Here is a 26,889-nt window from a genome sequence, read left to right on the forward strand (position 1 = left end):
AAATCTGGAAAAAAAAATTCTTTTTTTTTTCATTTTTTTGGGAAACTCGAGATCTCGACTTTGAAACTCGAGATTTAAAAAAACAAAAAAAACATCATTTTTTTTTTTTTTCTCATGTCACTTCAGGGGCTCCATAAAAACTAAATTTTATCAACAAAAAAAATACTTTTGATACTTGAAGTACAGTAAGTGTCATATACTCGAAGTACTTTTACTTCAGTAGTATTATAAAAGGTGACTGTTAATGACCTGAAAATGAAAACACAACATCACTAAACTGGTAATAACTAAATAGCTAATCACTTAGTGCTACATTGTTTATATGTATGGAAGGTGCTATATAAATAAAGTTAATTTGATTTGTTGCATATAAAATTATGATGACGTTTTACCAAATTACAAAGTTATTTTGACATTGAATGACGTATATTTTGTGCAATAACAATCATACAAACATCTTTATTTACCCGTCAACGGTTACAAAGAAACAATCAAGTTTTCACGAACTCAAAATCTGTCTTAAAAACTCTGGATTTAATCCAGATTTACGCGTTTGGCGTCAAGACTATTTTTGTCTCGGTTTGGGTGAAACTTGAGTCAGTTGAGGATGAATGAATGAATGGATGATGGACGGACGGTGGCGTCATGGAAACATCATCATCATCATCATCATCATCGTCGTCATCATTCTCAGAACTTTGTGTTGACATCTCCTCTCTCTCTCTCCTCCTCACCGCGACAACACGACATAAAAGCTCCGCTGAGTTTTGTTGCATCACGTTTCCACGACGACCAAACTGGCTGATGGCAGAGCCGCTAATGACACGTGATGCTGCACATGTTTGACGGGAGGAGAGCACGCCTGATCACCTGTGTGTGTGTGTGTGTGTGTGTGTGTGTGTGTGTGTGTTGTGGTTTGGTTAAGTGTTAGGGATAATTAGATGAAATTAAAATCTTGATCTTGTGAGGACATTTTTAAGAAAAGCCTTTTCGTGGTCAGGTATTGAGTTGTCACAGTTAAGGTTAAGGCTGTGACGTGTCCTCACTAAGTCACATAAACAACGACGCAAAACCATAATAACGTAAACGAGCTACGACGTAGCTTAAAAATAACAATTTAGCCAATAGCTAATCCTGACAATTAGCGATGAGCTGATACAAAAGTCTGTATCGGACTCACTGGATCGGACGTCTTCGAAATTCAACGCGATCCGTAAACTCCAAAATAAGACCTTAGTTTCATGATTTCATGGAGCTTCTCAGAGCAGATGCTGCCTCCTGATTGGCTGATTCCAGAGGCTGATTTTGATTGCCAAAAACGATGCTGGTTTAAACGTTGTCAGAGTTTGTTCACTGCGAACTTTGAATCTGCGTAGAATTTAGCAAATATATCGCAGAATCTGACAGACTGAATATATCTGCTCCTTACACTGCCCCCTGGTGCTTTTCGTGAGTATTGCAAACAGACTTCCATGTTGGCAGGAAAAAAAACTTCTGCCAAAACAGTAATCAGAGATCGTTCACTGCGAACTTTGAATCCACGTAGATTTTTAGCAATATATCGCAGAATCTGACAGACGGAATATATCCGATCCTTACGCTGCCCCCTGGTGCTTTTCGTGAGTATTGGAAACAGACTTCCGTGTTGGCCAGGAAAAAAAACTTCTGCCAAAAAATGATGCTGCTTTCAACGTCGTCAGAGTTTGTCAACTGCGCACTTTGAATCCGCGTAAAATTAAGGAAATATATATATATATATGACGGAATATATCTGACCTCTAACACTGCCCCCTGGTGGTTTTCGTGAGTACTTCATTAGCATTGGAGTCTTTAATGATGCTAAATTTGGCATCCAGATTCAAAGCTTCCTAGTTGGCAGTGAAGGGGAAATGAGGGAAATGAATAAAGGTCAGATTATTTGCGTGGTTCTGTAACTGTTCGTGGTTTTAAACCCGTGTCGGACAGGAAACAGGAAACGACGGCGACAACCGCGTTCCCCTTCGACCGGAGCTTCAGTCGATGAAGTGAACAGAGCGGAGACAAAGTTACACGAGCACAAACCGTCCATTTCTCTGCGTTTCAAGTGGGTTTCCTTTTTTTAGCATCACATCATTAGCCTGTGACATCGGCGGCAGAAGCGTCGAGGCCTCTCAGAGAAAAACACCTCTGAGTGCTCTCAGCTCAGGGAGGGAGGCAGCTTTTTCTTTCTTTTTGTTAAAAATAATGCTGAGATTGATGCTGATGTTGCTGCTGATGCTGCGTTTGACGAGGACTCTGCGAAGCCGCGGTGGAGCAGCTGTTGCCCTCGGTTACCGTCTCCACAGAGAGGGTCACGGGCAGCACAGCTCGGTCCCTCACACGCCCCCACGCTGCCTCATCACATCTCTGCTCAACGGCGCCACCCACATGCGTTTTTGAAAAAAAAAAAAAAAAAAAAAAAAAATCTCCCACTCTCCGTCTCCATCACGCTGTCGTTCCCCTGACTCCTGCTGAGGATGATGATGATGATGATGAGCTGGGAGAGAACATGAGATTCAACACAGGTGACACTTAGACAGGAGCGAGTGTGTGTGTGTGTGTGTGTGTGTGTGTGTGTGTGGGCCGAGATGCGTCTGCTTTGTACTGCGCTGCCACCCTGTGGTGAATGGCAGCACTGCAGCCCCTCACTTGACATTTTCGGGTGACATTTCTTCCACAATCTCTTCCAAAAATAGAGAATCTTTCGCCTCTAAAAACCGCCTTTGTCGCCTCAAGTGTACGATATGTTAAGATTATATTCTGACACTTTATTGCAAGCTGCTGATTTTATCTGTGGACTTTGGTGCGGGAGAGTTAGCGCTTTGCAAACTTCAGTTTCTCGTCGGAAAATAAACAAAAATATGTATTTAAGATAACGTAAACATGAGTAGCTAATATTTGCCCGTGTTTCAAATTAACTTCCACAGATTTTTTGTGATTTTTTGTCAACTTCCTGTTTTGTCTTTCACCATCATTGTCACTATTATGAGACACGGATTCACGGCGGCTCAGAATAACAACAGAACGTCCGTGTGGAACGACAGATTTTTGCAGATTTTTCCTGTTTTCACGTCCAAAAAAAGGAACCGGAGACACTTAAAAAAAAAAAAAAAAAAAAAAAAAAACTTCGCCCACTGACTGACGACGAGTTCCTGCAGAGTTCAGCGGCTCGAGGAGACAGATATTATTAGAGGGATTAGACAGATTAGGGCCTGGAATAGTGGAATAGAACGAGCAGCTAAATAAAGACCTGGTGTCCTGGTTTTTAGACGTTAACGCTTCGGGGGAAAACGAGGATTCTTCTCAATGAAGTGAAATCAGTTGTTGTTGTTGTTGTTGTTCAGGCTGCAGGAGAATACATCTTTTTTAAATCCTGGTTTCTATGGAGAGTCCGCCCACACATGCAGCAGTAACGCTGTCACCTGCAGCCTCTGCTGTTTTCACTTCCTGCTGCTTATTAATCACGTTTCCCCCCCCGGTGTCTGAAAATCATGTGGTGGAGATGTTTCCAGAAGAGCAGGAACATGAAGCTCTGCAGTCTGTAAACAAACAAACCCTAAAGACACGAGTGTCGAAGAGTTTATCCAGTTCACGAGAGAGAGAGACGCACATTTCAAGGACGTTCCAGGACCATTTAAACCCAGTTTTCAGCTTCTTAAATGTGAATATTTGTCCCGTTTCTTTGCTAGTCAGGGTTCCCTCACCCTGGTTAACATCCATTTCAAGTACTTTTCAAGGACTTTCCAGGACCATTTCCTCTTAAATTCAAGGACTGAATATGCCGTCACGGCTTAAGATCATCAATTAATCAGTGAGTGATTAGTGAATGAATTAAAACCAGTTTTCAGCTTCTTCAATGAATTAATATTTTTCCCGTTTCTTTGCTAGCCGTGTTAGTGAAGTCAGGGTTCCTTCACCCTGGTTGACATCCAAATTCAAGGACTTTTCAAGGACTTTCCAGGACCATTTCCTCTTAAATTCAAGGACTGAATATGCCGTCACGGCTTAAGATCATCAATTAATCAGTGAGTGATTAGTGAATGAATTAAAACCAGTTTTCAGCTTCTTCAATGAATTAATATTTTTCCCGTTTCTTTGCTAGCCGTGTTAGTGAAGTCAGGGTTCCTTCACCCTGGTTGACATCCAAATTCAAGGACTTTTCAAGGACTTTCCAGGACCATTTTCCCCTTAAATTCAAGGACTAAAAGCATCTTCGTCCAAGGGGATCTTGGTCAAAGTCAATCTTTGGTGAAACGGAGACATCACGTCGTCATTTGCGCTCTCTTTGCCGAGCTTTACTCGCTCATTTTTCTGCACGGAATCTCAAGGACTTTCCAGGACCGTTTCCTCTTAAATTCAAGGACCGAATGTGCCGACACGGCTCAAGATCATCGATTAATCAGCGAGCGAGTGTTTAATGAATGAATTAAAACCAGTTTTCGGGCTTCTTAAACTAATGAGTATTTGTCCTGTTTCTTTGCTAGCCGTGTTAGTGAAGTCAGGGTTCCCTCTCCCTGGTTCACATCCAAATTCAAGGACTTTCCAGGACCGTTTTCCCCTTAAATTCAAGGACTAAAAGCGTCTTCGTCCAAGGGGATCTTGGTCAAAGTCAATCTTTGGTGAAACGGAGACATCACGTCGTCATTTGCGCTCTCTTTGCCGAGCTCTACTCGCTCATTTTTCTGCACGGAATTTCAAGGACTTTCCAGGACCGTTTCCTCTTAAATTCAAGGACCTAATGTGCCGACACAGCTCAAGATCATCCATCGATTAATCAGCGAGCGAGTGTTTAATGAATGAATTAAAACCAGTTTTCGGGCTTCTTAAACGAATGAGTACTTGTCTTGTTTCTTTGCTAGCTGTGTTAGCAAAGTCAGGGTTCCCTCTCCCTGGTTCACATCCAAATTCAAGGACTTTCCAGGACCATTTCCCGTTAAATTCAAGGACTAAAATGTGCTGACGAGGCTTCAGATGGGTTAGGACAACTCGTCAGGGCGTCTTCGTCCATGGAGATCTTGGTCAAAGTCCGTCTTTGGTGAGACGGAGACCTCACGTCGTCATTTGCGCGCTCTTCGGGGAGCTTTACTCGCTCGTTGTTCTGCACGGAATCTCGCGTCAACGGACGGAGAGAGAGAGAGACAGTGTCCTTGTGACTAAATCTAAAGCCTTTTAAGGAGATAAATGTCCTCACTTCCTGTCTTTTTTTGTCCTCACACAGAGTCTCAGGAATGCGAGTGTTTGTTTTTTCGTGACCAGCTTCACAAAGAACTTCCCCGTCTCTCCGGCAGGAAACAGGAAGTGTCCTCTAACGTCCTTGTTGCCGTGGTTACCTCGCAAGTAAACGCACCCCTCCTGAGATTCTCTGTCTGTTTTCAAATCACCGTAAATATCTTCTTCTTTAACTGTGGATATAAACCTTATTTTGTTTGTTTTACAGATTTTTATCGTTTCCTTGAAATAAATCATCTTTATTCACTTGTAAATGGTTTGAACGGCTCCAGAGCTTTTGTGAATCAAAACATTTAAAACACTTAAAAATTGGCATATTTTTGTCCAAAGCTTGAAAAATATCAAGCCATTTTTTTAAGAGGTGAACTTTGAGTGAAATCAATGCAGTTTTTAAAGACGGTCCTATGCTGCCCCTCAGTGGAGAAATGTGGAACTACAACAATAATAAAACACTTTAGCTGTGAACGCAGCTGAAGAAATGGGCTTTAAATTAATTTATATAAACAAGGAAATCTCATTTCTCCACTGAAGCAAAACAAACCTAAATTATCTATATGCTAACGTCTTAGATTTTGGAATTATACGTAGATTATGGAACTTTAAGTAGATTTAAGAATTCAGACGGACGTTCCTTATCGACCTCGCAAATTCTCCCGAGTTCCGACTTCAAATGGAACGCACCGTTCTCCGGGTTTTTTCCGGCCCCTCTTGGTGGAAGTGAAGTGACGCAGGTACAGAAGTGGGCTTTAAATTAATTTATTTAAAAAAAGCATTTCTCCACTGAAGCAGAACAAACATCAAATCTTTTTTTTCCTTTACTACGGTTGTTTTTTGGAACGATCAGAAAACGGGAGTCGTCGCCGCGGAGGAAAAGAATCGAGTAAAAGACGGGGGGGGGGGGGGGGAAGAAGAGAGGGGGGCGGGGCGTGTGGGTGAAAGTGGGCGGGGTCTCTGCCAACACCACGACGTCAACACAGCCGGGAGAGTGAAGGAAATGAGGAGGAAGAGGAAGAGGAGGATTTAAAGAAACGAATAGGAAATGAAAAGACGAACGTTTCGTCAAGTGCAGGTCGGGTTTCTGAACAAAGCGGTTCTTCTTTTTTTTTTTGTCTTCTTCTTCCTCGGTTCAACGTACAGTTTTTTTTTACAGTTTCTCTGTCGGTTACATGCAACGTCAACATCTGGAACTACACACGGAGGTTTTTTTTCATATGCTTATACGGGTTAAATCTGTGCAGGTAGTAAAGTATGTCGGGTATACGGGAATCTCGCGTCGGAGCGAGAAACAAAGAGTACGGGAAAGAAAAACAAACGATTCCACCGCGTCACAAACGGGAAAAGAAAGTAGTAATAACTCTGTTAGCGAAATGTCACCGACGTCTTCCTTTAATTCAATTATTACTTAACGTTTTTTGTTAAAAAAATTTCCTATGCATCAACGCGTCGAACGACAAAATACTGCGTCATCTACGTACAGCTGCGATAAACGGAAGGTCAGTGTCGTGAGAGGCTTAGCTGCCAGAGTTTCAGGAATATTGGCTCCGAGTCGATCCCTTTCTGAACGCGATGACCGTTTATTATTAATATTATTATTATTATTACTGTTCCACTGGTGGACTGAGGAGGGCGCCGGAGTCTCCCGTCTGCTCTGAGGTAGATGCGACAGAAAGGTTGGCGTCCAGCCGCCCCCGAGGCTCAGTCTCCCCCCGCCGCGTCGACCACGCGTCACATGTCGGCTCCCGGTCGTTGTTAAGGCTTCCTGTGGTCGAGGTTTAGTCGCTCTCCTGTTTCAGCGGCTCACGGAGGGAGGAGGTGGGAGGAGGAGGAGGAGGGAGGAGGAGGGGAGAGGGGGGAGGAACCTTTGAGTTCCAGTCTTTCAGGGAGGAGGTGCACGTTATTTGAATTTTTCTGACGCTCCAGAGAAGATAAAAAGTGGGGGGAAAAAATGAAAATAATCCTCTCCGTTTGGCACGACTGGAGTCGGTGGGAGGAGCAGGAGAAACAAACAAACAAACAAACAAACAAACAAAAAAAAAGGACGGGAGAGGGGGAGAAAGGGAGGTGGGAGGAGGAGGATGTGGTGGTGTTGCTGCAGATTAGTTGGGAACGCCGCCTTGGTCGTTTGCCGCCGCCGCCGCCGCCGAAGAGTCCGAGTCTGCCGCGGCCCCGCCTTCCGTTTTGATGCGCTTGGCGTCCGGCTGCGCGCCGGCCTGCTGGTCGCCGTTCTGCCGTTTGGTGGGGAGGGAGGCGGAGGCGGAGGCGTGGTCTGCCAGCAGGTGGAGGGGGCTCGCCACGGCGGGAGCTGCAGAAACAGAAAGACATTATCACTTATTCTGTCGATAAAACAAGTTGTGTCTGTCTGTGACGAGCGTATCTCGCCGACCTATGATTTTGGATTCGGGTTGAGCGTGGCCCGATGGTGTGCATCCCTGATTTTCACGCTTTTTAGCTTTAGCTTAGCGCTTCTACATCAGGCAGCGCGTCAGACAGCTATTTTGCGGCCAACTTGGCGTACTCGTCTCCAGAGGTAAGCTAGCGATGCTACTATTAGCATTAGCGTAGGGCTATTTATTTATTTATTTATTTAACAGGGACAGTGCACGGCTCTCAGCCTTACCAGAATTAGCTACTAGCTTAATTTCATCTGTAGTCCCTGGGCAGGGAAAAAAACAAACAAACTAAATATTAATCTAACAAAGACAAGCATATACAACATAATACAAACAGTGTGCAACCTCATTAGGAACAATGCAACATTTTTCATCTTTCGATTAGCATTAGCCTAGCTAGCTGTTTTGCGACAGTCCTCATCATGCATAACTGAAAAATCTTCAGTTATCTCCGACTAAAGGAATACATAGTTTCTTTGGTCACTGCACTAGTCTAGAAAACTCAAAAATGATGGACTGGCTCTCAGCCTTAACCGAATTAGCTACTAGCTTAATTTGTTCTGTAGTCCCTGGGCAGGGAAAAAAACAAACAAACAAAATATAAATCTAACAAAGACAAGCATATACAACATAATACAAACAGTGTGCAACCTCATTAGGAACAATGCAACATTTTTCATCTTTCGATTAGCATTAGCCTAGCTAGCTGTTTTGCGACAGTCCTCATCATGCATAACTGAAAAATCTTCAGTTATCTCCGACTAAAGGAATACATAGTTTCTTTGGTCACTGCACTAGTCTAGAAAACTAAAAAATGATGGACTGGCTCTCAGCCTTAACCGAATTAGCTACTAGCTTAATTTGTTCTGTAGTCCCTGGGCAGGGAAAAAAACAAACAAACAAAATATAAATCTAACAAAGACTAGCATATACAACATAATACAAACAGTGTGCAACCTCATTAGGAACAATGCAACACTTTTCATTTTTCGATTAGCATTAGCCTAGCTAGCCGTTTTGCGACAGTCCTCATCATGCATAACTGAAAAATCTTCAGTTATCTCCCACTAAAGGAATACATAGTTCCTTCGGGCACTGCACAAGTCTAGAAAACTCAAAAATGATGGACTGGCGATGCTGAGATTGGCACAGCGCCCCCTGGTGACTGACATGTAGAGGATAAAGCGGTAGAAGACGGACATTTGGATGGATAACGTAACGTAGAGACATATTTGTCAGCTTCTCAGTACCGTAATTCCAAATGGTTTTGCTCATCTTTCCAAAAAAATATTTTAATTTCATATTGAGTTCCAGGCAGCGCGTCTGACGGCTACTTGGCGAACCCGTCTCCAAAGGTAAGCTAGCAGTGCTACTATTAGCATTAGCGTAGGGCTAACGTTATACAAACACTGTGCAACCTCATTAGGAACAACGCAACATTTTTAATTTTTCGATTAGCATTAGCCTAGCTAGCTGTTTTGCGACAGTGCTCATCATGCATTACCGTAACTTAAAAATCTTCAGTTATCTCCCACTAAAGGAATACATATTTCCTACGGCCACTGCACTAGTCTAGAAAACTCAAAAATGATGGACTGGCGATGCTGAGATTGACACAGCGCCCCCTGGTGACAGGATAAAGCAGTAGAAAACGGACATATGGACAGATAACGTAACATAGAGAGATAAACTGGGTGGTTATTCATGGTTGAAAAATTAATATGAATATTATTTGCTTATATTCCCAAAAAAGATTCGAATTTTTAGATTTTATTCTGAAAAAAGTATTCAAATAGATTATGTTGCTGGAATTGACAGTTAAACGTTAAACTAAATGTTTGGTTTGAAAAATAGAACTAAAAACAGCGCCGTTGTCATGGATACAGCCAGGTTTGGGCAGGAAATGTCAATAAAATAACAATTATCATACGTTATATACGTTTGTCTTCATAACAAGCTGCTGAAGACGTTTTAAGACACTGTTACCTGATGAAAATACAATGTTTTAGACCAACATTCAATTGTTTACAAAGAAAAATCTGCCCACAAACACGTACGTGCTCATCCCCGTTGTACAGTTTAACACTTCACCATAAATCATCAAAACAAACACCCCCCCTCGTCGTATTCAGGCGAGGTTTTCCGAGCCGCGGCTCCGCAAGCGAGGTCACGCCCACTCCCCCGAGCGCCCGTCTCACCTGAGCTGACGGCCCCCTGGAGGGCAGTGGTGATGCTGTGGGTGCCGTTCTGCGTGATGGCCTTGATGGGCAGCTGGTGCTGACCCAGGGGAGGAGCCTGCACTATGGTAACGGTCTGCAGGGCCGTGGCTGAGCTCTGGATGATGCGACTGGTGCCGCCTATAGAGGTGATGGTGGGGATGGTCTCCACTTTGACTTTTGAGAGGACAGAAAACATTACGAATAAACATCATTATTAAAATAAGTCTCACAGTAACACAGTCCTTTCCTCTCTTTCTGAACCAAAAACACCATAGAGAAAATCAGCCTTTTTTACATCACAGCGCACAGGAGTCACTGACACACTGCTGCCTCATTTTTATTTCATAGGTGTTATTTTGAGACGTCGGTGTTTGAAACGCCTCATTTGGATTTTTGTTAAGTGCCATAAACGTACCCCAGCGAGGCTCCTGCGTCTCCGTGAGCTAAAAACGCAGATTTTCCTCTATGGACTTTGGTGTGAGAGAGTGAACGGTTTACACACTTGATTCCAGAAGGAGAAGGAGGTCAAACAGTGAGGAAAAGTGGCAAAAACTTGTCAGTGTCATTTCTATTTTTATTCAAATAATCAATCAACTGCGACACATTTGCTCTCGGAAACTCGTAAAAAGATTCTTAAGAGTCAATAACACGTTTACTGTTATTGGCATTATTTTATGTTTGTATTTTTAAGTTTTTAAATCGTGAACATTTCACATTTTATCAGGCAGAGGGGGGGAAATATATATACACACACATATATATATATATATATATATATATAACATTTCAGCCAAAACAACCAGATCATAACAATCTTAATTTATTAGGTCACATGTTTGTTTATTTTATTTGTTTTATTTATTTATCTCTGATGTAAAGCACTTTGTTTCAGCTGTTGTTGTTTTTAAAGTGCGTTATAAATAAAGTTGGATTAATTTGATTTGATTTTTAGCGAAGTCGCCTGTTTTACCTAAACCTCAACTATCCTTTACTTTAAAATATTAAAGGCGCCATATGTAAGAATGTGGCCAAAAACCGTTACTACATTCAAATTCAAAACACCGAGGTCTTTTAGGTTTGGTTTTCTGACGTAACTGGCAACCCGCGGTTGCTCGGCAGCTGAGACTCTACTGACTGCCATGATTGGTAGACGGCGGTAGGTGGCGCCACATGACGCCAAAACATGATTTCAAAACATAAACATGATTTGCAGTCTGCAAAATATTTTTTTTAGTGTAAATATTTTGTCTGTACTGTTGTTGTTGGTGAGTTCAGTTTGTTCTATGAACGTTATTCCTGAGTCTCTGTGACATATTAGGAGGATTTTATGATTTATTACATAATGCACCTTTAAGCAGTTTGTTACCGTTTTTTCTCTAAAAAAATTTTTAAAAAATTTTAGAAACATTGCATTTCATTTAAGAGGAAAACGCAACAGAGCAAAAACGTGACGGAACACATCGGGTCGGGCGACTCACCTTTGACCTCGGCGCGCTCGCCGTTCTCCTGCGGCTCGCTCTTGATGATGGTGGCTGGCTGAGCGATGACGGCGGTGGGGATCTGCTGCAGGACGTGGACCGTCTGCAGCGTGGGCTGCGAGGCGCTGGTGCTCACCGGGGACGCCATGGTGTACGTCACCGGCTTGATGGTTTGAGGTAACTGACGCTGGACTGCTATGAGAACCTGCTGGCTGTTCAGAGGCGAGCCTGCAGCGCAACGGCACAGAGGGGCGGAGTCAGAAAACATTTAAAAAGCAGCCATTTAAAAAAACCAAAAACAAATAACCTGTTTTTCCTTTTACCTGATGTGTTTTGTGCAAAGCGTGCTTCCTGGATGACCGCCAGTTTGGGCTGGACCACTGTGGTGGTGGTGGTCGTCGGGGCGGGAGCAGCGGCGGACGTGTCCAGCTCCAGCGGAACCGGGGAGCCTTCTCGTGATAGGCTGTCGGGGGTCTGGACGCCGCTGGAGTGAGCGGAGAGCACCCCCGAGTGATTGGGAGACACCGGTGCACTCCTGAGACGGCGTAGGGACAAACGTCAAATCAGACTTTACAACGGAAAAGACCCGAGCTTCAATACGAAGGATACGACCGTACGCTGATGACACCGTTATAAATACACATCAGGTCCAATTACAGGAAACAAAATGGAGAATTTCTTCAATTTCCAAAGTTAATCAACGACTAAATTAACAGTGAACTGTTTTGATAAGTGAATTATCAGTTTTTCCCATTATTGAAAATAGTTTTTTTAATTTTTCGGCTTCTTAAATGTGAATATTTTCTGGTTTTCATGCTCGATACACCAAAGAATTCATTAAAATGGCGCAGGAAAAACATCAAATCAGACATTACAACAGAAAAGACCTGAGCTTAAATATGAAGGATACGACCGTACGCTGATGACACCGTTATAAATACACATCACCGCCAATTACAGGAAACAAAATGGAGAATTTCTTCAATTTGCAAAGTTAATCAACGACTTAATTAATAGTGAACTGTTTTGATAAGTGAATTATGATTTTTTCCCGTAATTAAAAAATTGGTTATCTGATTTTTTCGGCTTCTTAAATGTGAATATTTTCTGGTTTCCATGCTCGATGTAGCCAAGAAATAATTAAAACGGCGCAGAGAAAACATCAAATCAGACTTTACAACAGAAAAGACCTGAGCTTAAATATGAAGGATACGACCGTACGCTGATGACACCGTTATAAATACACATCATCGCCAATTACAGGAAACAAAATGGAGAATTTCTTCAATTTGCAAAGTTAATCAACGACTTAATTAATAGTGAACAGTTTTGATAAGTGAATCATCAGTTGACCCATGATTAAAAATAGGTTTTCTGATTTTTTCGGCTTCTTAAATGTGAATATTTTCTAGTTTCCATGCTCGATATCGCAAAGAAATCATTAAAACGGCGCAGAGAAAACATCAAATCAGACTTTACAACAGAAAAGACCTGAGCTTCGATATGAAGGATACGACCATACGCTCATGACACCGTTATAAATACACATCACTGCCAATTACAGGAAACAAAATGGAGAATTTCTTCAATTTGCAAAGTTAATCAACGACTAAATTAACAGTGAACTGTTTTGATAAGTGAATTATCAGTTTTTCCCATTATTGAAAATAGTTTTTTTAATTTTTCGGCTTCTTAAATGTGAATATTTTCTGGTTTTCATGCTCGATACACCAAAGAATTCATTAAAATGGCGCAGGAAAAACATCAAATCAGACTTTACAATGGAAAAGACCTGAGCTTCAATATGAAGGATACGACTGTACGTCGATGACACCGTTATAAATACACATCATCGTCAATTACAGGAAACAAAATGGAGAATTTTTCAGAAAGTTTTCACAACCTACAATATTAATTAATCAATGACTAAATTAATAGTCAACTGTTTTGATTGCTGAATAATCTCTGATTTCTTTGACCCATAGAACAAAGAAATCATTAAAACTGAATAATTTTGTTTTTTTGGACAAAACAAGACATTTGAGAACATCATTATTTCCAGGTTTGAGAAACACATATTTTCAAACATTTTATCAACCAAACGACTAATGGCTGAAGCAGAGCATCCCCAAGTGAATGGGAGACGCCGGTGCACTCCTGAGACGGCGTAGGAACAAACGTCAAATCAAACTTTACAACGGAAAAGACCCGAGAATTTGTCTTTCCTTTTCAGCTACAACATTAATTCACTGACTGTTAATCAATGAATAAACTGTTTTCATAACCGAATAATCAGTTGTTCCCGTTATTAAAAACCAGGTCGTCTCATTTTTTCAGCTTCTTGAATGTGAATATTTTCCGATTTCTTTGCCCCACAGTGAGAAATCATTAAAACGGAATAATTTTGGTTCTGTGACATTTGAGAACATCATCATTTCCAGGTTTGAGAGACACAGATCAATACTTTCTGACATTTTATCCACAAAACGACTAATGGCTCGAACCTTTACAACGAAGCAGAGCACCCCCAAGTGATTGGGAGACGCCGGTGCACGAGTCAAATCAAACTTACACAAGAAAAGACACAGCTTATTCCAGTTACTTACATAACGTAGGTAGTGTATTTACGTTCCTTCTGTGTCTGAGGAGGTTGTGAAAAGTATCTTTGACTTTTAAATGTTCTCTGATAAAGTATTTTGTCCTTTTTGTAACTGCAGTGTTCGTTTCTCTTGTCCTGTATCGTCTTACTGGTCATTAAAAGAAGTGTCACGATAATAAAATACATACGTTCTAACAGACAAACTTAAAGGCGAGGTGAATGCAGACCTGGAGGAGAGGGGTCCGTGCGGGGTCCTGAAGCAGGGGACGCCGCGGGGCCTTCGTTTCCTGAACGCCTGGTCGATGAGCTTCCCCTCCGAGGACGGGTCTATCCTCCAGAACGAGCCTTTGCCTGGTTCCTCCTGCGACCGCGCCACTTTAATGAAATAACGGTTCAACGAAAGATTGTGACGGATCGAGTTCTGCAAACGGGAAAAAAAAAAGGAAATGACACAACATGGGTTTTTTTTTAAAAAAAAGAGTCGATTCTCTGGTAACAGAAGATCACGAGGCTGAATCCTCACCTGCCAGCCCTTGTCTGCAGTCCTGTAGTAAGGATAATTCTTTGTGATGTGATTGTAGATTCCGTTTAGTGTGAGCTGCTTGTCCGGGGCCAGCGTTATGGCCTGGACTATGAGCTGTGCATAGGAGTACGGAGGTTTGGAGTCATCCTGTGGAGCAGAGGAGGAATTACACTCTTTTCATGAAGCAAACGGAACACAAATGCGTCTTAAAGAATCAAGAAACAAAACTGTATTTGTGCCTTTTCAAGACAAAATGTGTTATAAAGACTTTTGCTGAGGTGAATGACCTCTCTTTATATCTTTTATATCTTCTTATTTTAATTTAATTTGTATTTTTGGCATAAATATATTTAGATTTGACCTCATATATTCCATTTGTTGTATTTTGAGAGTTGTGAAGTAGTTTTTCATGATATAAGATAAGATAAGATAAGATAGCTTTATTTATCCCACAGTGGGGAGAGAACAGGGTTTCAGCAGCTTCGTATACAGATAAACAATTACACAATATTATAAAAACTGTACATGGAAAGAAATAAGATAAGAGTGAATGTAAATAAGGTGCGTATTAGGTTAAGGTAAAAATAAGACAAATCTAGGCAAACAAGACAAACAGGACAACAACTGTAAACAATAACTAAACAGACCAGCTAAAGACAAGGAACAAAACTGTAAACAATAACTTAACAGACCAGTTAAAAACAAGAAACTGAACTGTAAACAATAAACATAACAGACATATACAAAACATACAGACAAACATATCTGATATCTATCATCACCATTTCTGTAAGACTGAGCTATATGGCTTATAAATAATATCTGGATATTGTTAGTTTTTATTCTGATAAAGGAGATAGACGTGGCTATAAAGCTGCACACACACACACATTTCTCTGGACTCGTGAAACTGTTTACGATCCACATTACATGCTCTTAAAATACACTTTTCATTTCAGATAATACCTGGTTTGTTTCTTTGGCTTTTAAACATTAAACAAAGGATATTCACGTGCATTAGAAACAATGAAGTTACCTATAAACATGGTCAAATTCTGCTGTGACACAAATAATCAGGCTTAAAACCAAAAGAAGTGTTAATAAGTGACATTTTGAAATGTGCATCTGGAAATTTCAAGTACATTTCATTCAATATACATCATACACATGATATAGATGTTTAGCCCTAATGTAAACCCATTAAAAACATGTTTACATTTACTTCAGTTTACAAATCAATACATTTTTTGTGGCGAGTCTCACCTTTGGACTGTCTCCTCCGGAGGCGTCTTTGTCGTTCTCGGGCTGGGAGTTGTCGTTTAAAAGCTGCAGTTCTGCAGAGCTGACCATGCGACCGCCCATCCTGTAGCCCGAGGATCCAGCGCCGCGTGGGCTGGAGGGGCACGAGTTAGCAGCACTGCGGGGAGGAAACAGCTACGGTCAACGATGGGGCTGAACCATTTTATCAACGTGTGATTGTGGGAACAACACAATAAGACTCTCATTTTTGTTTGAATGATATGTTAAACATGACGACAGTGTGATATTTGTGCAGATCTGTGAGGAACACAGATGTTTTCTTCAGTCAAGTAAATGACATTTGACACATTTTGGCAATAAGAAATCATGTGCCTCCAACTACTGTATTGCATTTTTTGATAGAAATGTCGATGAATTGTCCAACTAATATATATTGGGGATGCACCGATCCACTTTTTTTCACTTCCGATCCAATCCGATACCTGAATTTGGATATCTGCCGATAACGATACTATTCCGATATGGATGCTCCGTTTGCTTTAATATAATCATCATGATTGTTGATTTTATATAAGGCTTTAATCAACTCCTTTATACAGGAAAGTGTGATATGTACGACTTTTACGATGTTTACATTGACTTTTTTGCCGGCCAAATGCCGAAATATATACCGACTAACGTAAACCTCGGCTTGTTGGAGTGTGACTTTCATTGTTTTTATGCTGTTAACCGTACTGTTCTCCTCAACGAGCAGCCGTTTTCGCGGAGCTGATTTTCCCGGTAAACTTCTGGTTAATCGTGTTTTCGCCTGCTAGCTGGCTGTAAACTGTGGAACGGATTTCCTGAACGGAGTCGTGCATCATTACTCCGCGTCTCATTGAGACACGCCTCAGTTCAGGAAATCCATTACCACGTGTTGCAGTCAGCTATCAGAGCAGTCGGGGAATCACTTGTGGAGACATTTCAGCAGACATTAAAGCTCAGACGGATCGGATCGGACATTTCTACAGGCGCAGATAATGATATAATCGTAACATTAACAGTTACTGTCTAACTAACGGGGACACAGAAAGCAGCTAACATTAGCGTCAGAATGCTAGCTGACGCTAACGCTAACTAGTAGAAGCAGGTGCTGATGAGGAATTTCCTGCTGTGGGTTTAGTAAGAAAACTATTTAACTTCTATACTTTATATTTAGTTTATAATGCGAGTTATTTACAGTGCAATGTATAGTTTTTTTTAAAGTTATTTACAGCATTTTATTTTTTCTATTTATTTATATTGTCTTATAATGTGGGTTTTTTACAATGTAATGTTTATTTTTTACTAAGTTTGTATAGGTTTTTACAAGTTATTTACAGTATTTTATTGTTCTTTACATTTATATTTTCACATACTTTATTTATCTCTCCGTTCCTACAACAATATAAAGAGAAAATTAGATTTACGAATGGTAATTAATCGTGATTAATCCACAGCTACCCTGTGATTAATCTGATTAAAAATTTTAATCTTTTGACAGCCCTAATATATATATATATATATATATATATATATGTATATATAAAAGCGTAAACACCATTCGCTTTTATATAATTAATCTTTTGACAGCCCTAATATATATATATATATATATATATATATATATATATATAAGCGTAAACACCATAGGCGTTTACGCTTTCACCTCAAAAAGGTACAAACATTCCGTCATTTAACCAACGAGTTAGTTAGAGCTGCAACTAAAGATTATTTTCGTAATTAATTGATCCGTCGATTATTTTCACGATTAATCGCTTTCTCCATAAAATATCAGAAATCTAATAATCAGCGTTTGTCAAACTCAACCTTAATAAAGACTTGTGGTCCGATAGTGGCCAAAATAACTGGATTGGAGATCTGAAAATTCAAGTATAATCTGACACCATCAATAAACGTTCTGTCTCATTAATATGAGACAAACACTCTGAATCAGTCCTGATATCAGTATCGGTGCATCTTCAAGGTTGTGACATTGGACACAAAGACGTCCCTAACTCGTACGACAGAGGAAACCTAAGTGGTTTGCAGCCACCTGGCTGAGCTCAGGGGGCTGAGAGGATCTCTGGGAGTCGCCCTGCAGTCACTGACCTAAGCCTAAGCTCATCAACGCACACGGGGAAACGTCAAGGTCAGACAACAACCGAAGGTCACGCAGCAGCGCGACGTGGAGGGTGAAATCTCCTACGGATTGAAAAATCAGCGCCGACAGAGGGAAGCGCTAAACTTAGACCTGAAAGTCATTAAGAAGCAAGGTTTTTTAGAACATTAGCGCTCCCTTAAAGGCATCGTCGTGGTTGTTTGAAACAAAGTCAGCGTCTAACCCTAAAACCAAAGACCTAACCTAATAAAACAAATAGCAGCTTCAGGCTGTGGCATTTTAGGATTTTAGGAGTTTGTCACGTAATCTTAACGTTAAACAGCCTCGTCTGACGAGAAACTGGAGTTTGTGTTGCTCTGTAAAACACACACACACACACACACCAAAGTCCATAGAGGAAATCATCGTTTTAAACTCACAGCACAGAGGAGTTGATGATCCACCGCGGCCTCCGTCAGTGGGTTAAAATGAGTGATTTTATAACTTTGGTGTTTGAAATCTTGTCTTCAGATCGACCTCAGTGACACAAACTGAACAGACGGGGCAGCAGAGGACCAGCACATCCTGTGTTGCCGTTCGCTAAAAACGCTGATTTTCTCAATGGACTTTGGTACGGGGACGATGAGCAGCGTCAAAACTTCAGTCAAACTACAAGATTAAGCTGCAAACGCATGCTGAAGTTATCATAAACAAAAGCTGGCATACGTTTGTAGAAGTGGGAGGTGAGTGTTTTTGGTTTGTGAATAAAAACAGGGTTTTTCTTGTTTCCCTGAGACAAGCCGATATCAAAATGTGGCGTCAACAGACTGCCGACCACTGATTGGTCAAAGAGTGCCGTCACTAAAAGAGTCGTGAGCGCGACGTCCGACACAAGAATCAAAGCGAACAATGTCCGACTGTAGATCAGCTAAAAAGCAGTGCTTGGCACGTTAACCGGCGTTAGCGGCGTCAACGTTAGCGCACGTTAACGCATGACGCGTTTCCATGACGACGAGTCACTAAAGTGCCGCTAAACTTTAAAAACAGAGGCGCACATACGCAGCGCACAGCTAGGCTAGTTATTTGTAGCACTGCTCTTTTCGTTTAATAAACAGACCGCTCCAGTTCGACTGTAGGCTAACGCTAACGGCGCTAAAGGAGCAAATGCAGCTAACGGAGCTAACTGGCAAATGGTGCCTGGACTCTGGTGCCACGGCACGTAAACGTGATGCCACGCGCATCTTTTCCGTCGCCATGGAAACGCGTCATGTGTTTACGTCGACGCCGTTGGCGCGTTAAGGTGCCCAACGCTACTAAAAATATTTTAAAATCCTGAAAACATGCGTGAATCTCCCAACATTTAGCAAAGGAAATGTGTAAAATGTCAAAATTTAACAGTGGAGTCTGGTGTATTTAGCGAAAGCTATAGCGAGCCGTGCCGACTCGTGCACACATGTCTGGATCGATTACTAAATTAATCGCCAACTATTTTGATAATCGATAATCGGTTTGAAACTTTTTTCATTATTAAAAACAAGATTTCTGATTGTTTTAGCTTCTTAAATGTGAATATTTTCTTGGTTTTTTTTGCTCCACATAACAAAGAAATCATTAAAACTGAATCATTTTGGTTTGTGAACAAAACAAGACATTCAAGAACATCATCATTTCCAGCTTTGACAAACACGGATCAACGTTTTTTAACACTTTCTGGACCAAACGATTCGTCGGTTCATCGAGAAAATAACCGACAGATTGATCGATTACGAAAAAATAATCGTTAGTTGCACTTCTTCACGCAACCACGCCGACGTGCGACTTCAGCGTATCTCACACCTGATCCTGCGTCTCTCTTTTGCAGAAACCGTCAAACCTCGCTTGTGGCGACGTTTGCGCGGCGCGGCGTACCTGATGGTGCCGGTTGGCGACGGCAGCGGGCTCATGAGGTGAGCGATGTTGTCTGGAATGTTGATGGTCAGCGGGGAGATCTGCGGCTGCACCGGCTTCACGGGCGACTCCGGGGCGTCGCGCCTCGCCTTCTTGCCGCTCGACAGCGCCGTGAACGTGATCTTGATGTTTGTGCTGGGAAACCTGAACGTGCACCTGCAGAGGCAAACAGAGAGATGAGCTTAGTGAGTTTTTGTTTTTCATATTATCGAGAAACAAGCGGTGATGAGAAGAAGGCAAAATCTACTTGCTCTGCTGTGGTGAAAACCGTTTGCACGCTCTCTCGCCGAGACGACGCGCGAGTTAATTAAATGTGAATTCTGACGCGCGGCGGCTCGATGAAGCATTAATAAGCCGCAGAGAAGCGGAGTTCACAGACTGACGAAAGCGTGAGCTTGTTTTCAAACGGCAGCGCTCGTCTCAGGAGGAAGAGGACAGGCCTAAATTTAAGACGTCGACGCGTCCCCTAAGCAACGCGTCACGGATATAGCACAGGTTACCGCAGGTAAACATGTGTCATTGCTCGAGCGTGGAGTTACATATTTATCCAGATTATGTAGGTCAACGGGGAAAAAAAGAAAAAACGTGCAGTTATGATTAATAATTAACAAGAAAAACGTGTAAATATTCACAACTTCAGGCTCCTGCGGTGCGTCTTTTAATCTGTCTTTTATTAACAGCTTCGGGAAAGAGCGACGATTAGATCCTTTTAAGAGTGGCTGGTGGCTAACGCTAGGCGTAGCACAGCAAGCAATCGTGGCATTTGTGGCGCGATTATCAAAGCTACGCGTCAGAAAATGGCACAAATCACTCATGAAGACCAAACGTCTTCATTTCGCAGTTTGGGAAACACCAACAATCATTTTTACACATTTTCTGATTTCATTCCATGATTAATTACCAAAATAACTGTGTAACCACAATTTCCCTCTGGTGATGTAACAAGGTGATGATAACTTGGGGCAAAATAATCCATTATTGAACTATTCTGAAGTTTCTCTGATTCTTCAGCTTCTTAATTGTGAATATGTTGGTAAATGTTGGTTCGTGGACAAAACAAGACGTATGAGAACACCATTATTTCAATATATATATACTGTAAATGCTGATCATTATGTAAATAAACTCCACCATTTCCGCCCAAAGTGTGAACGATGACCACAATTTCACAATCGCAATGTTGATCCAACTATTTCAATAATCAATTGTTCAATTTGAGCATTTTTTCCCCACAATTAAAACAATTTATCCGACTTTTCAGCTTCTTATAATGTGAATATTGTCTGATTTTTTTGCTCCATAAAACAACAACAACAACAACAACAAATGATTCCAAGAACGAGTTACGCCACACGCTTTTTAAACATTATATTATTATATTGAGACACGGACGGTGTTTACGACAAAGAGGAACATTCCTCCTTTCCCATGTTTTTCTTTTTCACCATCCAGAGGAATTCAAAACAGCGAAACCAACAAAATGGAGTCAGGAATGCGACGACGCTGCCAACAGAAACTCTGAGCGACTCCTAAAAAGGTGGATTTCTCCTCATTAAAACGTCTCAGATGTGACGTGTGCCGTTTACGGCGTTCACATCGAGGAGGAAGCTGTTGAGGGTGAAATCGTGAACGCCGGCCAGATATCGGTGAGCAGGAGGAACTTGTTTAAAATCGGTGTTTGTTGTGACACCAGGGCAGACAGAGCAGCCACACATTGTTGTCTTTAATTTCAGAGTGCCAGGCACGGCAGCGATTCTCGCAGCGCTGGCATCTGCTCAACACAACTGCATCCGCGACACTTTGCATCTGGAATTAGCGATGTCGCTCACGGGAGGAGACGCTTGAGTCACCGACGAGGCTTCGGAAGTTCAACGTCAGCCTTTAAATAACATCAGAGACTTTGTCACGATATCAAGACTGTGTGAATGTGACAGAGTGGGGACAGTGAGGTCTAAATATATCTATAAATAATAATAATAATAATATAAAAAGATATGTTTTTTGTTTCTGATGCTGAGGCTTTATGATTTTCAGCTTTTAAAGGGACACTGTGTAGTATTTATGGGTTTATATAACCCAAAATCCACTCTTTTATACATATTATGTGCTCCTGCATTGTCTAGTCGCTGTATAATAGTTTTTGTTTCATTTTCGTAGCGTTTCAAAAAGTCATGTAAAATAACATGGTTGCGGGCCGCGGTTGCATAGCCACTGTTAGCAGTGAGACGTCATGTTTCTACCGGAGCCTGTAAGGACAAACGTGAGAGAACAAATCAAGCGTCGCTTGAACATTTTTGGATATGCTATATGCTATGCTATATGCTATGCTATATAACCAGGAAACACAAGGTTGCTGTGCCCTCTTACATTTCTTGGTACATAGTAATACAGAAAGATTTACAATATAATCGAGAGACGAGAGACCCAAAGTGTGCAACCATGTGCCTAGACAGGTTGCGGTGAAAGGAAAAATTGGGGACAGAGGAGAGTAATCAAAAAAGCCTCCAAATGACTCCAAAAATACCAAAAATCCTCGTGACTAGACAGTTACACTACATATATCGTTCAAGTTTGGGGTCACGGATAAATTTTTTGTTGTGTTTTCCATTAAAAGTCACACTTTTATTCATCAAAAGAGTTGCAAAATGAATAGAAAACATGTCAGACATTGACAGGATTAGAAAGAATGATTTTTATTCCTATTAATAATTTTGCCCTTTGGTCAAAAGAACCAGCAAAACTGTTTTCAGTTGTGCTAACATCATTGCACAAGGGTTTTCAAGGCCATTAGCAAACACAGTGTACCATTAGAACACTGGAAATGGGCCTCTTTACACCTATGTACATATTCCAATAGTCGTTTAGCACATTAACGATGCATAGAGTGTATTTCTGATTCATCCAATGTTGTATTCATTGAAAATAAGGGCATTTCTAAGTGACCCCAAACTTTTGAACAGTAGTGTATAATCATTTACGACATGGACAATAGTAGTATTTGGACGCCTGGCTCTTTATTTTATTCTCATACAAACTTGACGCTTTACTGAGAGACTGTGGCGTTTGCCTCGACCTCCACGGGATATTTACACTGATCGCAAAGATTGCGACGTTTTTTCGGTTGCATAAGTTTACTCTGGTGCCCGAAGTGACGGGTGATAAACAATGGAACGGTTGGGGACTGTTTATTTTGGGACCTATTCCTAATGGAAACACACAAAAACACACATGGCGTACTGTACCAAACCGAACCGCTCCACTCGGTGGAAACACGGCTTAATTGTCAGCGTGAGGCTAATTTCTTGGGGAAAGGTGCATTTATTATGCTCACCCTCCCTCACTCCATGGCCACATTCACAGGAACCTCCTCATTAACTCCGCGTTTTCTCTTAAACTCCACAAAAACAAACACACTGAGCTGTTGATGCGGCAACAAACCAAGTCTTGCTCAACAGGAAAAACTTTCACTCGCTCGGCCTCCTTCATCCACGCAGCAAAGTTACAAACTAACAACAACAACAACAACAAAATGAATGTAAACAAAAGCAGTCAGAAAGTGACTTTGGGAGAATTATTTGTGTGTGTGTGTGTGTGTGTGTGGAGAGGGAGGGAGAAAAAAATAGGGAGGTTGGAAGGGAAGATTTTCATCTGTGTTCCGTCTGTTTACATCACCACAGAGGAATCCCTGGAATACCGGGCGACCTCTCTCCGGGGGCCGCGGCTCTGCGAGTCTGCTCATGCCGTCAATCGGCTTCTTTACCGCCGCTAACACGAGATCGCGTGGCGTCGGGCTCCAGGTTTACAGTCCAGTACAGTCCAGTACACAACATGTGAGCCCGCGCTGTGGTGTCTTACTCATGTCTGATTAAAAGCTCTTCGCTCGGCCCGGATCAATACTGGAACCTTAACCGGCCTGTTTGCGCCCTCCCCTTGTTCCGAGTGGTGTCTACGCAATGAAATGCACCGACGTAAATGAGGTTATGATGCGGCTAAAGAGCGGCGTTGGGGGAGGGGGGGGGGGTTATCGATTTAAGCGCCTGGACTTGCGCAAAGACAACACAGTTGTCGTTTTGGTGCAGAAAAAATGCTAATTGCGATTGTACATCAAGTCAAAACAGGCCTCTTTGCTCTGCAGCATGAAGAAAGTGGTTTCACAGTCAGGGAATTGCACAATCGCTGAGAGCAAGAGGGGGAAAATGGATGCTGCTGACAAGAGGCTGGAAAGTTTGTCCACAGTTCATTAGACTTTAATTGAGTAAATTGGAACCACTTATTTGTGAAAAAGTTTAAAGTTGTATGTTATCTTCATTATCCTATCCAATAATTCTGGCAATGACTGAACTAGGGCTTAATAATGAACGGAATACTCAACTACACGGTTACTGAATGACTTTTGATCGGTTTGAGCGTTTCAATTCCTTAAATTTGACTAGTTTCTGTTTTGTTTTGCTCCTTATAACAATAAAACCATTAAAACTCAATTAAATATTAATGTGTGGAAAAAAACAAGATTATTTCAACATTTTCTGACAAACAACTAATCAACAAATCAAGAAGATAAGCAACAGATTCACCAGCTGTTATTTGGTCGATGAAAAGTCAGACAGCGGTGAAAAATGACACGTAAACACAACAGTTTGTCCTCAAATTAAAAGGTCTTCTGTTTACGAACACAGAACAGCAATTATCAAAACAGTTTGCGGTTAATTTAGTCGTCAATAGCTTGTATATTCAACTTAAAATGCAGTGCTTCCAGCTTCAGAATAGCATATTATTATATCATAGTAGTATTAATATCATAGTATTATTCAATTAAGTTTTGTTTACAAAAAAAAAACATGAATGAGAAAAGGTTTATCACAGTTTCCCAGAGCTCATCATTTCAGCAATTACCCTGGAAAAGACGGACCAACCTATTTACCGTTTATTTTTATCAGTAACTTTATTTGGAGCAGACGCTCACAGCGTGGTGGCCTCCGTCCAAACACACACAGTGCCGAGATTTACAACCTCCCGAGTAAAGTACGGTGTAATATATTAAAGTTTAATACAGCACCAGGGCAGAATCATCCTGTATTATTATGTATTATTTATCTATCATTGTTGTTATTTTTACTTTAGGTTCATTCGTTGCTGACCTGGATTGAGATGAAATACACAGACACACGCACATATATACCACAAAGGCTGTTCTAAACTTCATAAATATAGAATATTTATTGTGCTGAATTTGTAAAGATGGATTAAAGTTGGATTCTAAATGCTTTGTTTACATTTATAACTTGTTTTGATCCAGGTAAGTAGGAGTCGTTTCCATATAGAGTAGCACACAATCTTTTAACACGGGGTCATTATGACATTCCTTTTTTTAATGAAGTCATGTTGTTGGAATGGAAATAATGCGTTATATTAACACCGGTTTACAGAATAGGCTGCAAGTCTGTTTGCAGTGAAGCCAAAGCAGACACTTGAGTACTTGTTTACCCAATATTTCATATCGTTATGACAAACCTATGACAAAGTTATCACCGATTTACAGCTGGGCAATTATCCAACCACAACACATAACACTGTATAATTTTTCTTGTGAGATACAAACACTTTATAATTAGAAGTTTTGTTTGTCGTCTTCTGTCCAGAAAGGAATTTAAACCCCAAAAATTCAACTTAGGAGCAAAGCTAACTCACTTTTTTCATGATAATTATTCTCATAATACTCATTTTGCTGTATCATTAAGGCCTGTTGCATGGGTCAATTTACAATAGTCTACCTTTTTAGAAACATAAACAAACAATGAAATGGTGGCCCAACGCAGGCTGTGTGGCCTCCACAGCTCTGCTTTTTGAACGCCAACACAAAAGTCCCTTATAAATAAGTCGCATTTAATTTTCGAAACGCGTCCTCCACGCCAAAAAAAAAAAAACACCAGTTAACGCTTAAAGTTGGCGAATGTTTGACAAAATGCGCACGTTAGCGTCACTTCGGCTGTGTTCGAGAGAGGCCAAAGTTCCCGCAGGCTGTGCTGTTGTGAGCCGGCAGGGCGGGGACGGGCTGGGTTTGTTTACGTTTTAGGGGTCGAGAGGAGCTCCATTCACAACAAGTGAAATGCTACATGCTAGCATCGTGTTTACATGACCTCGGTGTTGTTGTTGCTGTTGTGGTTGTTTTTACAATAACACGACATAAACATGTCGGGACTCAACGTGGCCATGTGATTACATGCGAAAGCAAAACCACATCCAATCCCCCCGTGTGTAATCACGAGCTAGCTTTCGAGCTAGTCTAATGGAGAAAGTGTGGAATGCGGCTAACTGCTAACTGTGTTAAGTACATTGTGTGTGTGTTGGGGGGGGTGGAATGAAAACAGGCGGCTAATTAACACTGTTGCTAACAGGAATGTCAACAAAGACGGAGGCTTTGCGAACAGGATGCGGGCTTCTTCTCCTTTGCTAACATGCTAAAACACGTGGTGCTCTCGACCCCTTGTTAGCCAAACACAAACCCAATGTTGTTCTCTGTGTGGACGTTTAGCTTCCAGGCTACTAGCGTCACGTCCACATGTTCACCAGGCAGGGAAGGAGCGGGGATACGAGGATGGTTAGGGGAGGGGGGGTGACTTACATTCGCGGTAGCTGCAGAGGAGGGGCGCCCCGTCGGAGGAACACTCCATCCACAAACACCCCGTTTTTACCGAGACACCTCAGGTAAAAGTCGCCGCTGCCGGTGCCGTCGTCGCTGGCGGTGAATATCTCCAGGTGCCGGCGCGAGATGAAGCTCGAGTGGCCCATGCTCACGTCCACGGAGCCCTGGGACGAGTTCCGGCCGATGGTCACCGAGCGCTTCTTCATCATGTATTCGAATTCACGGCCCTCGAGCCGGGCAACCGGCCCAGACGATCCGCTCACCACGGCCATGCTCGGGTGTATTTTTTTTTTTAAGTCTCCAAACGCCGAATGTTAGGGGGCGGGAGGGGGGGATGAATTAGTCAGCAACTGCGGCCCGACAGAGGCGCGTTCGTGGATCAAATCAAAAAAAAAGAGGGGCACCGAATTTTAACGCAGGAATTTAGAGGGGAAACATGCGAGGCCAGGGACAGCAGCGGCTCC

General features: G+C 41.7%; 1 protein-coding gene across 1 annotated transcript; it reads right to left on the reverse strand.

Moving 5' to 3' along the window:
* Positions 1–5,989: 5,989 nt before the first annotated feature.
* On the reverse strand, positions 5,990–26,889 carry foxk2b (forkhead box K2b). Its single transcript, XM_083896859.1, has 9 exons — positions 26,405–26,889; positions 19,744–19,938; positions 15,720–15,873; positions 14,457–14,603; positions 14,161–14,354; positions 11,658–11,869; positions 11,335–11,562; positions 9,836–10,030; positions 5,990–7,549 (listed from the first exon to the last, which is right to left on the reverse strand). The coding sequence occupies exons 1-9, from the start codon at positions 26,695–26,697 to the stop codon at positions 7,344–7,346; spliced, it is 1,824 nt and encodes a 607-aa protein (XP_083752985.1). The 5' UTR covers positions 26,698–26,889; the 3' UTR covers positions 5,990–7,343.

Source organism: Microchirus variegatus, assembly GCF_963457635.1.
Source record: "Microchirus variegatus genome assembly, chromosome: 10".
NCBI lineage: Eukaryota > Metazoa > Chordata > Actinopteri > Pleuronectiformes > Soleidae > Microchirus > Microchirus variegatus.

Coding starts and splice junctions, on each gene's coding strand:
- foxk2b (XM_083896859.1), bottom strand. CDS start 26,697: ATGGCCGTGGTGAGCGGATCGTCTGGGCCGGTTGCCCGGCTCGAGGGC. Junction 15,874..19,743: donor TCGCCAACCGGCACCATCAG/GTACGCCGCGCC, acceptor TCCTCCCCGCAG/TGCTGCTAACTCGTGCCCCT. Junction 7,550..9,835: donor CCAGGGGGCCGTCAGCTCAG/GTGAGACGGGCG, acceptor CTGTTTCTGCAG/CTCCCGCCGTGGCGAGCCCC.